The sequence below is a fragment of the Danio rerio genome, chromosome 9 (assembly GCF_049306965.1).
Source record: "Danio rerio strain Tuebingen ecotype United States chromosome 9, GRCz12tu, whole genome shotgun sequence".
Classification (NCBI taxonomy): Eukaryota; Metazoa; Chordata; class Actinopteri; order Cypriniformes; family Danionidae; genus Danio; species Danio rerio.
In genome coordinates this window covers 6,371,910-6,384,556 of record NC_133184.1, presented here as the reverse complement: position 1 = coordinate 6,384,556, position 12,647 = coordinate 6,371,910, and the positions used below count along the sequence as shown (strand labels likewise).

The window sequence follows — 12,647 nt, the reverse complement described above, 5'->3', positions numbered from 1 at the left end:
CTACATTTTTTGGATGTCTTTTAAAGAGTTTTCAATCTGATGAGTATTGTTAGCACAGTTGTACAAATGATGACTTTCATCTTCCACGAGGGGCTTTGGTGCTATGATGGCTTTGTTTCCAGGCAGACCATCAAAATTTGTGACATACTTATTTCCTGGACATGCTCTGGAATTCAATTAATCAGTTGGCGACTCGGAAACGTCCTGATTATTTGCACTTTTGTGTGTCCTATGCTTGAGATTTGCATCCTGTAGTTCATGGGGATATAGTCCAGTGTTTACTCTAGGATTTTTTTCCAGTGATGGCGGCAGGCCTTTTTTTTTTTTTTTTTTTTTACACAGATCTACCTGTGGCGTCATTTCAATGACAAATGTCTTGAACGTAGTATTAGAAGTCGAGATCGCATTTATGTAATAGCCTACAGCATGCGGATCTCTTTGCTTGCGCGCCGATTTCCTCTGCTCGTGCACAAAACTTTCTGCATGCCCCCTCAAATATAAGTCGCTTCAAGAGCGCGCAGATCTTGTGCGCTGTCAAATAAATGCTGCTGAAGTGCGATTTAGTGCGTTTATGCAACGAGTATGTCTCCAGCATTTATTAGATTTGCTAGGAATATTTATGAATATCTCCCTAATAAACCTAGAGCTATGTTAATTTGTCCTGAAGTAAAGTGATATGGCTATTGTTCGTGTTTGCTGGCCTCACGCATCACGCGCCTGTCAGTCAGTCAGTCAGTCAGTCAGTCAGTCAGCACGTAACCTTAGGGTTAAACAAAGGACGCACAGCACTAATACGGTTAACTAAAAGTTTGCGCTGTTATAATTGACTTACCCTTTAATACGTTTTGTTGTGATTATTACCCACTATTAAAAAAATAAAACATTTTGAATGAGAAGCTGTAATGTAGCCGTGGTGGGATGAATTTTGCCGTGGCGCCCCGCCATGTGAGAATGAATGTAGCAAAAACCATGTAGTCTGAGCTATGATGATCAGGAGCCAAGATAAATCAAGATCTACAGTCTTATGCAAAAGTTTGATCTCCCCTATTTTCCTCTTTTTTTTTATAAATGCAAGCTATAGCCTGCTAGCCTTTCAAATGAGCAATTTAATTTGGATATATTTTATACTCTAGGGAAATAAACATTTCAGTTCTGACATAACATTTATTTAACCAACAGCTGCAATGCAATTTAAGTCATAACAAAAACAGACAGGTGCAACCCAACAGAATAATGACATCAATCTTTTGTACAGCCACCTTTTGCTGTGTCAATTGCAAGCCTGTAGACACTTCATATAGTCAAGGATAAGTCTCTGAATTCATGCTGAAGTCATTTTGGACCACTAATCTTTGCAAAATTTATACACTTCAGTCAGGTTTAATGGGTGCCAAGAATGAATGCCCCTTTTAAAATCAATCTATAGATTTTCAATGATGTTAAAGTCTGGGGACTGGGATGGCCTTTCTAGACCATTGTATCATGTCTGAGCAATTCCTTGGTAGATCTGGAACTGTGCTTTGGATCATTGTCCTGCTGAAACATCCAACCCTGCCGTAACTTCAGCCTCTTGACTGATTTCTGAACATTGTTCTTGAGAATCCGCTGATAATGGGTGGAATCCATGCAACCTTTAAAGGGTCACAAAACCCTTGAGTACTTTTTTCGAGATTTTTTTTGTTTTGATTTGTGTGTGTTGAGCATCAGTTAAGACAATGTTAGCACCTGTTAGCTTTAATTGTGGGGAAAACTGCATAATTTGGAACTTTTGTCAGCTAATTTTAGCTTTCGGGTTTATAATAATTTTAGGGGCGGATCAAAATCGGCGATGTAGCACAGAACTGCAAGTGCAAAGATGACGCGTCGGTTTCCTATTATTATTCATAGCGGAGTTTTCTTATCTTATCAGACCTGCCAGTGCCAAGCAGTGAGATCCTACATAAATGATTGGGTGAGACCGCATCCACTGACCCATGGCACGGAGTATTTAGCTGTTAATGAAGGGTCGTATGTTTTTGTTTCCATGATCCACGGGGTTTGTTGCATGTTTTCCCCGCAATTGCTTTCAGGGCCAATACAGCAAAGCTGTTTTAAATGCAGCAAGCATTTTTGTCCAGAGAGCAGTACGAGAATTGGATAATGGCGGACTTTGCCTTTTATCAGGAGTTCGTTCACATTTAGACACATCGCTGTGCTGCTGTGTTTGCCTAAATTCTCAAGATTACCAGCAGGGCTAAAGGTTATAGACAGGGCAAGAGACCTGCTGCACTGAGTCTGCATTCATACCCGGGGATTGAGGGAAAAGGTGTCATGGCCCTTTAACTCTGTGCTTGCCACACATCCGCACAGCATGATGGACCCTCCACCATATTCTACAGTAGGGAGCAGGTTCTTCTCCTGTAATGTTGTGTTCTTATTCTGCCATGTAACGTGCCCGTGGTTGTGGCATCTTTCCACAGTATATTTTTTCAAAATAATTCTGGCTTGTCCAGATGAACCTTAGCATGCCACAAATGACTCATCATGTTGGCAGAACACAGAAAAGGCTTCTTCTGCATCACCTTCAATTGAGCTGTTCTTTGTAAAGAGTGTGCTAAATTGTGGGATGATGCACAATGACAATATTAGCAGCAAGATGTTCCTGGAGCTCTTTTATAGGTGGTCTTTGGTTTGTCTGTGACCATTCTAATCATTCTTTGCTTTTGCCTTTAGGATGTTTTTCTAGGTTTATCACAGCTTTCCTTTACCAGAACTGTTCCTGTAGCCTTCCATTTTCTTACTATAGTTCTGACTGTGTAGATAGAGACTTTAAAGCTCTTTGAGAGCTTTTTGCATCCTTCTTTCAACTCATGTTGGTGAATTATCCTAGTTTTTAAGTCATTAGGAAGTTCTTTTGAGGTTCCCATGTTGCTGCTTTCTGGTTCACAATAAGGAAAAGCTCAACTAGCAATCAGCTATCGTAATTGTCTGTTTTCATGATTGGTTGCACCTCTGTAAAGATTGCTAAGGTTCACTGAGTGACTCAAATCAATTTTTGTTGTAATCAGTCAGCAATAAGTGACTAAAAGTTTTGAAATCCACGCAAACTTTTGCATAGCCTATTTTTCAGTCTGAATTTAATTTCACACATCTCTGTAATGCTCCCTTATATATTTCTGACTGAAAAACATGACATTGTCTAGCTTTCACTAAAAACCTAATGGCATTTTACTGTAATCTTCTGTTAAAAGCAAGAACACATAATTATGCAGCCACAGAGGGGGGCCTAAATTTTTGCATACAACTGTATTATTAGGAGGCAACTGCGAAATTTTCTCAAACACAATAAATTTGTATTTAAAGGGGCCAAACTGGGCACAATGTACTATAATAAAATAACTATATTACCATCCAGTCCAACCAATAATACTGTTCAGTTTACTATAAACACATGCTGCAACTAAGTACTCTGCTGCATTAAATAGCCAAGTGGATTCTGATTAGCTGTCAACTTAACCGATTATTCTGACAGCATTTAGTTCAGTTAGTGTAGATTTTCCTATTCTACAACAATTATTTTCATTTTACAGTTATAGTTACTTTAATTGGTGCTAAAATCCCACAGTTGAACAGCTAGACAGAGCTTACTGACAATGGAAGTAGAGTAGTGTTGACAAGGATCAATGAGGAGATTTTACAAATGAATTCCAAAGCATGAGGGGGAAAGATCATATCCATAATCAGGGTAAACAAAATCTGGGCACAGTCTAAAGCTTTGGCAGAAACCCGGTGATAACAGTGCTGTGAGTCACAATCAAGATGGGTAATGAACACGTCAGTAAAGTATACAAACGCTGCAACAATCTAAAATAAACCTGTCAGAAATGACACAATGCAAAAAAAAAAAAAAAAAATTATAATAACTGGGTGTTATTGTGAGCTATAATATGTTGTTGACGCAGCTGTAAGATGGTATACATACAGTATATTGAAATGCACAAGTTACATAAACCCATTAATAACAGAAGTATAGCAGAGGGCTTGCATATGGGCTGATGTATGTTCTCACATTCATTTATGTTCGCAAATACACTGCTCTTCTTTATTAAAGAGTTTTTTATGCAGCTCATTGTTCTTGGCTTATTAAGAATATAGACACTGGGGAATGGGACACTGGAGAATGGGAATTTATGCTAATTAAAATGAAGAGCCCTTTGAAGCTTAGATGGGGTCAGGAGAACTACATTACAATTAAATCACATCCTTCAATATTTGACATTTGTATTGAATTGAATTGAATAATCCTTGAACTGACTAACTAACTAACTAAAAAAAATCAGTTAAGACAATGTGAGCACCTGTCAGCTTTAATTGTGGGGAAAACTGGATAATTTTGAGCTTTTGTCAGCTAATTTCAGTTTCGGGGTTTAAAATAATTTTTGGGGCGGGATCAAAATCGGCGACGTATCGAAGTACTGCAAGTGCAATGATGACGCGTCGGTTTCTCATTATTATTCAAAGCGGAGTTTTCTTATCCTATGAGAAGAGCCGGCTGCTTAATTATTCATGAGCACGTGGTTTCCGAAGGCAAGGCAGACGCAGACCTGCCAGACCAGTGCCAAGCTCAAGCTGTGAGACACGGACCCACGGCACGCAGTAGCCGTTTATGAAGGCTCGTATGTGTTTGTTCCCATGATCCACGGGGTTTGTTGCATGTTTTTCCCCGCGATCCTGTCAGGGCCGATCATACAGCAAAGCTGTGTGTGTGATGCAAGCATTTTTGTCGGGAGAGCAGCACGAGAATTGGAAAATGGCGGATGTTGTCTTGTATCAGGAGTTCATTCACATTCAGACACATCGCCGTTCTGCTGTGCTTGCCTAAATGCTCCAGATTACCAGCAAGACTAATGGTTAAAATAGACAGGGCAAGAGACCTGCTGCACTGAGTCTGCATTTAGATCTATGATTCAGACCCGGGGATTGAGGGAGAAGTCCTCATTTACAGTGTGTACATGAACACGATTATCTTTATAATGATATAAATTGTGGTTGTCTGTATATGAAATTACGAATAACAAATGTAGCAGGGCATTAAATTACTGTTTTTTTTTTTGCATTTAACTTTGAAAACTATAAACTCATGCGTCTCCTCACGGTTTGTCTCAATTTGTGAGCTAACTGACAACAACAGTTGTTCGCTCCCCTTCTCCCCTGCTGGCCACGCCCACTCCTGCCCTATGCTCGCGGAGCTCCACGCCCATTAATCATGCATCTTTTGAAAAAATTCTGAAGTAGACTTTAACCGAAAGTGGGGGGTGTCATGGCCCTTTAACACACCACACACAGACTCTTCCATACCCCTCACTGCACACCATCAATATGTAGCATCCACTGCACTTTAACCAATCCATACTTGAAACAATACTGCCTACAACTATGTGGACGCCTATTCATTGTACATATCGCTGTCAATCTCACATTGTCGCTGTATTTGCACTGAATATATATTTTGCACTTTCGTTGTATCTGTGTTTTGTACTGTCTGGAGTCAGCACCCAAGCTTTTCACTCATCATAGCACACGTGCTGCTGATGATGTGACGATAAAAGTGATTTGATTTGATATAAATTATTTTATCAGCCCATGCCTAATTGCATCTCCACTTCGGTCAGTAAAAAATAAATCTTGGAAGGATGTGAGAAAAGGTGCGGAAGAAAGAGGTCACGTTGGGTCTTCTGGTTCAAACAGACTTGCCATTTCACGGCCACAAAATTTTACTTTCTTTAGGGACCAATTATTTCTCCTGTGGTCCTAAAAGCAGCTTCAACTACATCCCTTTGTCCACAATTCAGATTCTAAAAGAAAATCCATACAGCTTGCCAATGACAGTCTCATACACTCTAAAAGCAAGCCTTAACTTTCTTTTCTAGCCTTTGATTTCAATGCGGAGTGGTACACCCATATAACTATAACGCTAATACAGCCTGGCTAGAAATATCTGATGAAACCAACACAGGCTCATTGGAAATACATGCTTCAGCCTACATTTTTGTGTAACCGCAAAAACACAAACAGAAAAACAAACTGTTAGCATTAATTAAATAGTGGAGGAGCAAGGCTTCCAGACACCATTGATTGATGACAAAACACCTTATGAAGTTAATTTACTAGATAGTTAAGTACACAGAGCCCTTTAGAACATAGCTAAGCATTTTAAGAAAGATAGCTGGTCTATACAAAGAGTATTTGCATATTTAGTGTCATATTGACAAAACATATGAATGGAGACATACCTCCGTACACTTCTGACGTGGAGGCAAGAAGCAGGCGCGCTCCAACCCGCTTGGCCAATCCTGTGGACAGAGAGAAAGATGAGCAAATCAGTTGTTAAATTGTATCTGACCAGATAGAGACTGAGTCATCAATCAATATGGCTCCTATTGGGTGAGTCACAAACAACCAAACAGACATCAATCAGAAAAAGGCTGCAGCGTGAAAAAGCAAAGACATCCATATCAGTGTATCAGATGAGGAAAAAAATGATGTGCAACAATGCACTGCTTTCACAGCTTAACGCTTGAATTGAGGCGTTAAATTCTCATTATTATGATTGAGTGGTTTGACTGGCTGAGAAAAACTATTCAGGTGGCCATTCTGCTACAATGGGACATGCACGGAATGTACAATAAAATCCATTAACTGCATCTATAATTTATATTTGATATAAATTTCCCTGAAAGTTTGCAAAAAAATAAATAAATGACTACATATCATTCAGGATCAACAGTGCAATCTGTGCATTAGGGTTGGGCGATGTCGACCAATGTGGCATCGTACGATGTCTCATATGAAACATCGCGATGGACAATGGCATCGTCGTCACAGGCGGCGGTGTATTAATTCTGAATAATTTATTAATTCATAACAAATGATTTATCTGTTAAAAATGCTAAATACAAGTGTGAAAGTGAAACTGACCCGCTACTGACCCGCTGACTGCCTGGACCCACTGTCTCGAGCGCATGACAGTGTGTGAGTGTCTGTGTGTGTGCGTGCCTGTATGTGTGTGTGTGGCAGAGGCCACGTTAGACTTTCTCATTGCCTTTCATTTGACGGAGAGGGTTGTAAAAATTTCGTTCTAACCTATTATAGACCGTCGTTTAATTAGCATATTTTTGAATCGCTTTTTTCATACATATTTTAATAATGAACTTGCGCGACGAGCATATAGGCTATATTATTCATTTATTATTATTCATTATTACTTAACAATTATTGCAAAACATAAAATTAAGTCATTTTATATATATATATATATATATATATATATATATATATATATGTGTGTGTGTGTGTGTGTGTGTGTGTGTGTATATATATATATGTATATATATATATATATATATATATATATATATATATATATATATATATATATATATATATATATATATATATATRTATATATATATATATATATATATATATATATATATATATATATATATATATATATATATATATATATATATATATATACACACACACACACACACACACACACACACACCTATACAAGTTTATCATAAAATAAAGGTAAAAGTAAAAATAGAACTACATTAAATGAAGTCTAAACTAAACCAAACTGGCTATTTTAACCAAACTAAACTAACTGCAGAATGAGACACAAGGTTAGCTTGAGAAGTAAAAAGCGTTAAACAGTTTATCATTTTGTAAAAAAAAAAAAAAAAAAAAAAAAAAAAAACATATAAAGCAGATAATGTCATATACAAATGTCAAAATGTAGTAGCTTACAAACCGTACACTAATGTAAATGAGAACATACCATTGTGAAACAGACAAAGTATTCAAAAGTCAATAATCTGTTCCCATAATAATTCTTTATTAAAAGGAACAGGCAGCTGAAAACAGCAGTCAATATGTACTGTATACATACTTTTTCTAGTTTATTTTGGAGTACATTTCAGTAGTGTATTCCAACTTGGAAGTCTAATGCAAAATCAATATATTTAACTAAACACACAAGAATTTTATGAATGACAGGCGCTGCATTTCTGTGGAACAGATTCCATATGGACTTAATAATAACCCAAAAAAGCAATTATATGTAATTGCAGGCATGAGATGGAACATGTCGACTGAGAAATGATAAAAGAAGAAGAAGATTTGCAACTGCTTCTTGCAAACGATGGACATTGGAATGAAGATTTCGCAGAAAGTGCACAGTGGAAACAGTCTAACCTTTTCAAAAATGACAGGTAAAATATCAAACAGAATTACACTGTCTTTTCACATCTGGTGTAATTTACTGAGTACTGGATAGCCTTGTTAGTTTGTGTTTCAGCTTAATCCTTGCTCATGATCAGTTAAAATGTTTAGCTGGTACCTTGTAAACATACTCTAATTAAAGATTGCTAACACCACATCTTGGATGGTCATCAGTGATATATCCTGAGGTAAAATTTCAGACCTAATTAATTCAATTAGGCTCAGTAATTTGAAGAGCATGTGACAAAATAAAATTAAAATATCCAAACAAAGCACATACAACATACAAACTCAATTTTCTTCCTTTACTTTCAGAAACAAGATAACACCTCGTAAGCAGTGTCAGATTAAATAGATTAATACTTTTTACAAAGACTTAATTTTTCTATTTTCTTTTTTTTTTTTTTAGAAATAATGTAATTTTTATAATTAATATTACAAGACACTACTAAAATCTCACTCTGAACTATGTTAGAAACTGTAGTGGACAAAGATCACAGCAGAGAACTGATTTCAGTAGGTTTCTTAGCCATAACGGTGTCATCAAGGATTTTACCTCAGATTTCAATCAGGTTACGATCAGGACTTTGGGCTGCCATCTTATGAAATTTCCTGATATGAATGTTTTCAGTTAAAGGAATTGTTTCCACCATTTTGCATCATCCAGCATGATTAATAAATTAATTAATAATTTTTGCAGCCGCTCTCTCATGTAATTGTACAAGAGCTCAAACCATGATACGTCATTATAATATTTGATTTTTGTCCATAAATACTTTTTGCCCAATAGTTAACACCTGATATGGAGTATCAGATTAAATGTATTAATACTATTTACAAAGACTTGATTTTTTGTTTATTTTTTTAAGGAATAATGTAATCTGTATAATTAACATTACAGGACATTACTAGTCTCTCACTCTGAACTATGGAAGTGATCACAGATCACAGCAGAGAACAGATTTTAGTAGGTTTTTAAGCCATAACTTTGTTATCAAGGATTTTACATTAGATTTCAATAAGGTTAGGTTCAGGACTCTGGGGCTGCCATTTCATGAAATTTCCTGATATCAATGTTTTCAGTTAAAGCAACTGCTTCCACCATTTTGCAGTGGGCAAAAATCATCATCTGGCATGAAAATTACTGGCTGATTGAGTGATGGACACGAGAAAATAAACAACTTGTCAACAATGGAACAGCTAATCAATATTTGAAGTCGCTCTCTCATGTAACTGTAAAAGAGCTCAAACTCACACTGCAGAAAACATCATTAAACCACCACACGTCATTATGATGTTCGATTTTGTCCATAAACATTTAGTGATATTTTAAACATATTTTGCCCAGTAGTTGACGTCTGATATGCAGTTTCAGAGTAAATTCATCAATATTTTTTTACAAAGACTTGATTTTTTATTGTATTTTTTTCAGAAATAATGTAATCTTTGTAATTAACACTAAATGGCATTACTTATCTAACAGTGTAAACTATGGAAGACACTTTAATGAACCAAGGTCGCAGCAGAGAACTGATTTTAGTGGGCTTCTTGGCCATAACTTTGTTATCAAGAATTTTACATCAAATTTCAATCAGGTTAAGTTCAGGACTCTGGGCTGCCATTTAATGAAATTTCCTAAAATCAGTGTTTTTAGTTCAACAAACTGATTCTCCATTTTGCAGTGCGCAGAACTGTATGAAAATAACTGAGTGATTAATTGTTGAACACAGGAAAGAAACAACCATGTTGAAAATGGAACATCTAATCAATATTTGCATCCGCTCCCTCATGTAACTGTAAAAGAGCTCAAACTCACACTGCAGAAAGCCATAACACTTAATCTGCACTTTTCATTGACTTTGCACTCAATTTGTGTTCTGAAATTGAGGTCAAGGAAGAAAAAAATGTACATTCCTGGGTGATACTTACCTAGCATGTTGAGAGTACCAATAGTATTTGTTTTTAGTGTCTTGATCGGATTGTACATGTAGTTCGGTGGCGATGCAGGCGAGGCCAAATGATATATCTGGTCAACTGAGAAAAGAAGAGAACAAAAAGAGTTAAAGTGAGAAACGAACAGTTTACTGGACTCTTTCCCCATGCCTCTTGTCCGAGAACAGATTGGGCAGAAAAAAACACACACTTTCATTTAAACCAATGTAAACGTCACCCAACTGATCATAGATTACAGAGACTGAATTGTCCATGAAGCTAATCCAAAGCAACAGCCTAAATACATGACAACCATCTGCCCATTCATATGCCCAACCAAATGAGCTGTCTTCTTAATGCAAATGATTGTTCTGAGGGGGTATTATGGCTAAAGACAGTCAAGTCTATGAATATATAATTAGAATCTAAAGTTAGCAAACTGTGTTCTTCCGAACAAACTGGAGCAATGCAAATGATATTTAAGCTTTTTGCGTCTCGCACTGCTTAAAAAAATCCTTTGGTAAACACCAAGCGGCAACCTCCCTCTCTCCCTCGGGAAGCAAATACGGAAGTAACTAAAACGGCAATTCATCAACTCTCCATGGGGGGCTGGCTCCAAGAAGTCCAGGTCATTTCTGACTGCAATAGGAATTTGGCTATTTTTACAGCTGATAAAAACATGCTCACAGCCTGGTACAAAAGATTGCTTTGGTGCATATAACCATGATTAAACTTCATGACAACTGAAGGTTAGAAAGGGTGAGGGAGGTGAACTTTTTTTTATTACTCATCCGTTTCGTTTTTATTAAGTTATATTAAGTTTGCATAATTAAGGGCGTGGCCACTTGAGTGACACCTAGGTCTCGCTGCTCGCCACCTCAGCTGATTACGGCTAATTAGCTGCTGAGCTCGGCATATACATTGTATTTTTATTTGGGTTAATGTTTCTTTACACAGTCACTTGCCTTTTGGGATTAATTTCTACAATTATCAGATGATATGGGATGCTGTGTGCACTTAATTGTGCTCTCAAACCATTCACGTGGCCTCCATTTCCCAGTTGAGTGAAATTATATACTTATATACCATCTCTTAAATGTTTTTGTCTGACTTAAGATCATTTATAATGTCATTTACAGCTGTAATGCCCTTCACAATCTGACAGATTGATAAGCTGTAGGCTCTAGAACAGTCATCTAAAGAGTTGTCAGAGTGTTATGCCTGGATTTCACCAACAGCCTTGCATTTACTAACACGGACTATAACTGAAGTGTTTGGACGTATTTTGTGTTTTCCCTTATGTTGAAAAACGTCATAAGAACGATGCTTAGCGTCTCTGTGTGTTACAGCAGTGTTTTTAAAAGTCTAAACACTTTATTGATACAGTGTACAGCCAAGCACATGTGGTCAGAACACAAACGAGTCGCAGGTAATAAAGTATTAAGCGTTTCTCCCAAAGTAAAGTCTGTCTGCCAGGTCCAAGCAAAATGCCAGCAGGTGTCTGCAGAGAGATGAGTATCGGCCAAAAAAAAAGAAAGGATTTCATACACACAGACAAAGCAAAGGAAAGTCAATATAATGGATGCGGAACAAACAGAACAAGCTGCCAAGTTCTCATTCATGCTGCACAACCTAGATTGCATTGATATGAAGAGATCAATTAAAAAGAGCCGAGGAAGGAGATGAGTCAAATGAGTAGCTGACTGAGGCTGAAAAGGAATGAAAAATCAAAACATGCTGAGACATGCTGGTGCTATGATTTAGTTGGCAAAGAGGAACAAAAATCTTTTAAGGTCCACTCTTGGAAGTCTTCAAACTTTTTTAGGCCAAGGACCTGCTGGTAAATGAACCAAATATGGCCACCTGTTTAATACACTGTTGATGTTAATGTGGAATCAAAAAATAGACTTATTGAAGCCTGATTGATTATCTGTCTGTGGCTTTTGAGTTTCCAGCTTTCGGTTGATCACCAAAAAGAAAATAGAATTTTATACTTAGTGTTTAGTCATTCAAACTCCAGATCGACTGAAATGAGGCAACTCAAAAGCCACAGACAGATAATCAATCAGTCTCAAAACTTCTATCCCTACAGAAGAAATAAGAATCAGCATAACAAATAAAAACAGCTAAATCAACAGAGAGTGCCTGAGGACAATTGTGTTATTTTATTTGCAGGCTTAGGCGCCTCAAGCTAAACATTTGAAGCTCTTGCACAGATTCAGCGGCAAACACTTCAAGTTTTTATCCTCGGAGGAACTGATTTTGAAAAAGCTGTTCATCCTGACTCACGGAAGCAGCCAGGCATGCTCTCAGTAGGCTGAGACTAGAGCCAAAGTGACTACTGACAGACTATTTACTGACCTTTTTATCACAGTAATTTGACTGGATTTATTATAATAAACCAGTGTGACATCTATTTAGAATTTTCAGTGTCCCACAAACACCTT

The 12,647-nt window shown here is 37.2% G+C and overlaps 1 protein-coding gene across 5 annotated transcripts in view; it reads right to left on the bottom strand.

Annotated features, from left to right (window-relative positions):
• The window catches only part of uxs1 (UDP-glucuronate decarboxylase 1), a 115,134-nt gene that overhangs the window by 51,874 nt on the left and 50,613 nt on the right, over positions 1-12,647 (bottom strand). For all 5 annotated transcript variants that reach the window (XR_012384853.1, XR_012384855.1, XR_012384854.1 and 2 more), the window contains exons 7-8: positions 10,198-10,302; positions 6,273-6,332 (exon numbers count right to left, since the gene is read on the bottom strand). Coding sequence is in view for 1 of the 5 variants with exons in the window: in NM_173242.2 (NP_775349.2) it covers positions 6,273-6,332; positions 10,198-10,302 (165 nt within the window). In the remaining 4 variants the exon portion in view is untranslated. The remainder of the gene's footprint in view (positions 1-6,272; positions 6,333-10,197; positions 10,303-12,647) is intronic.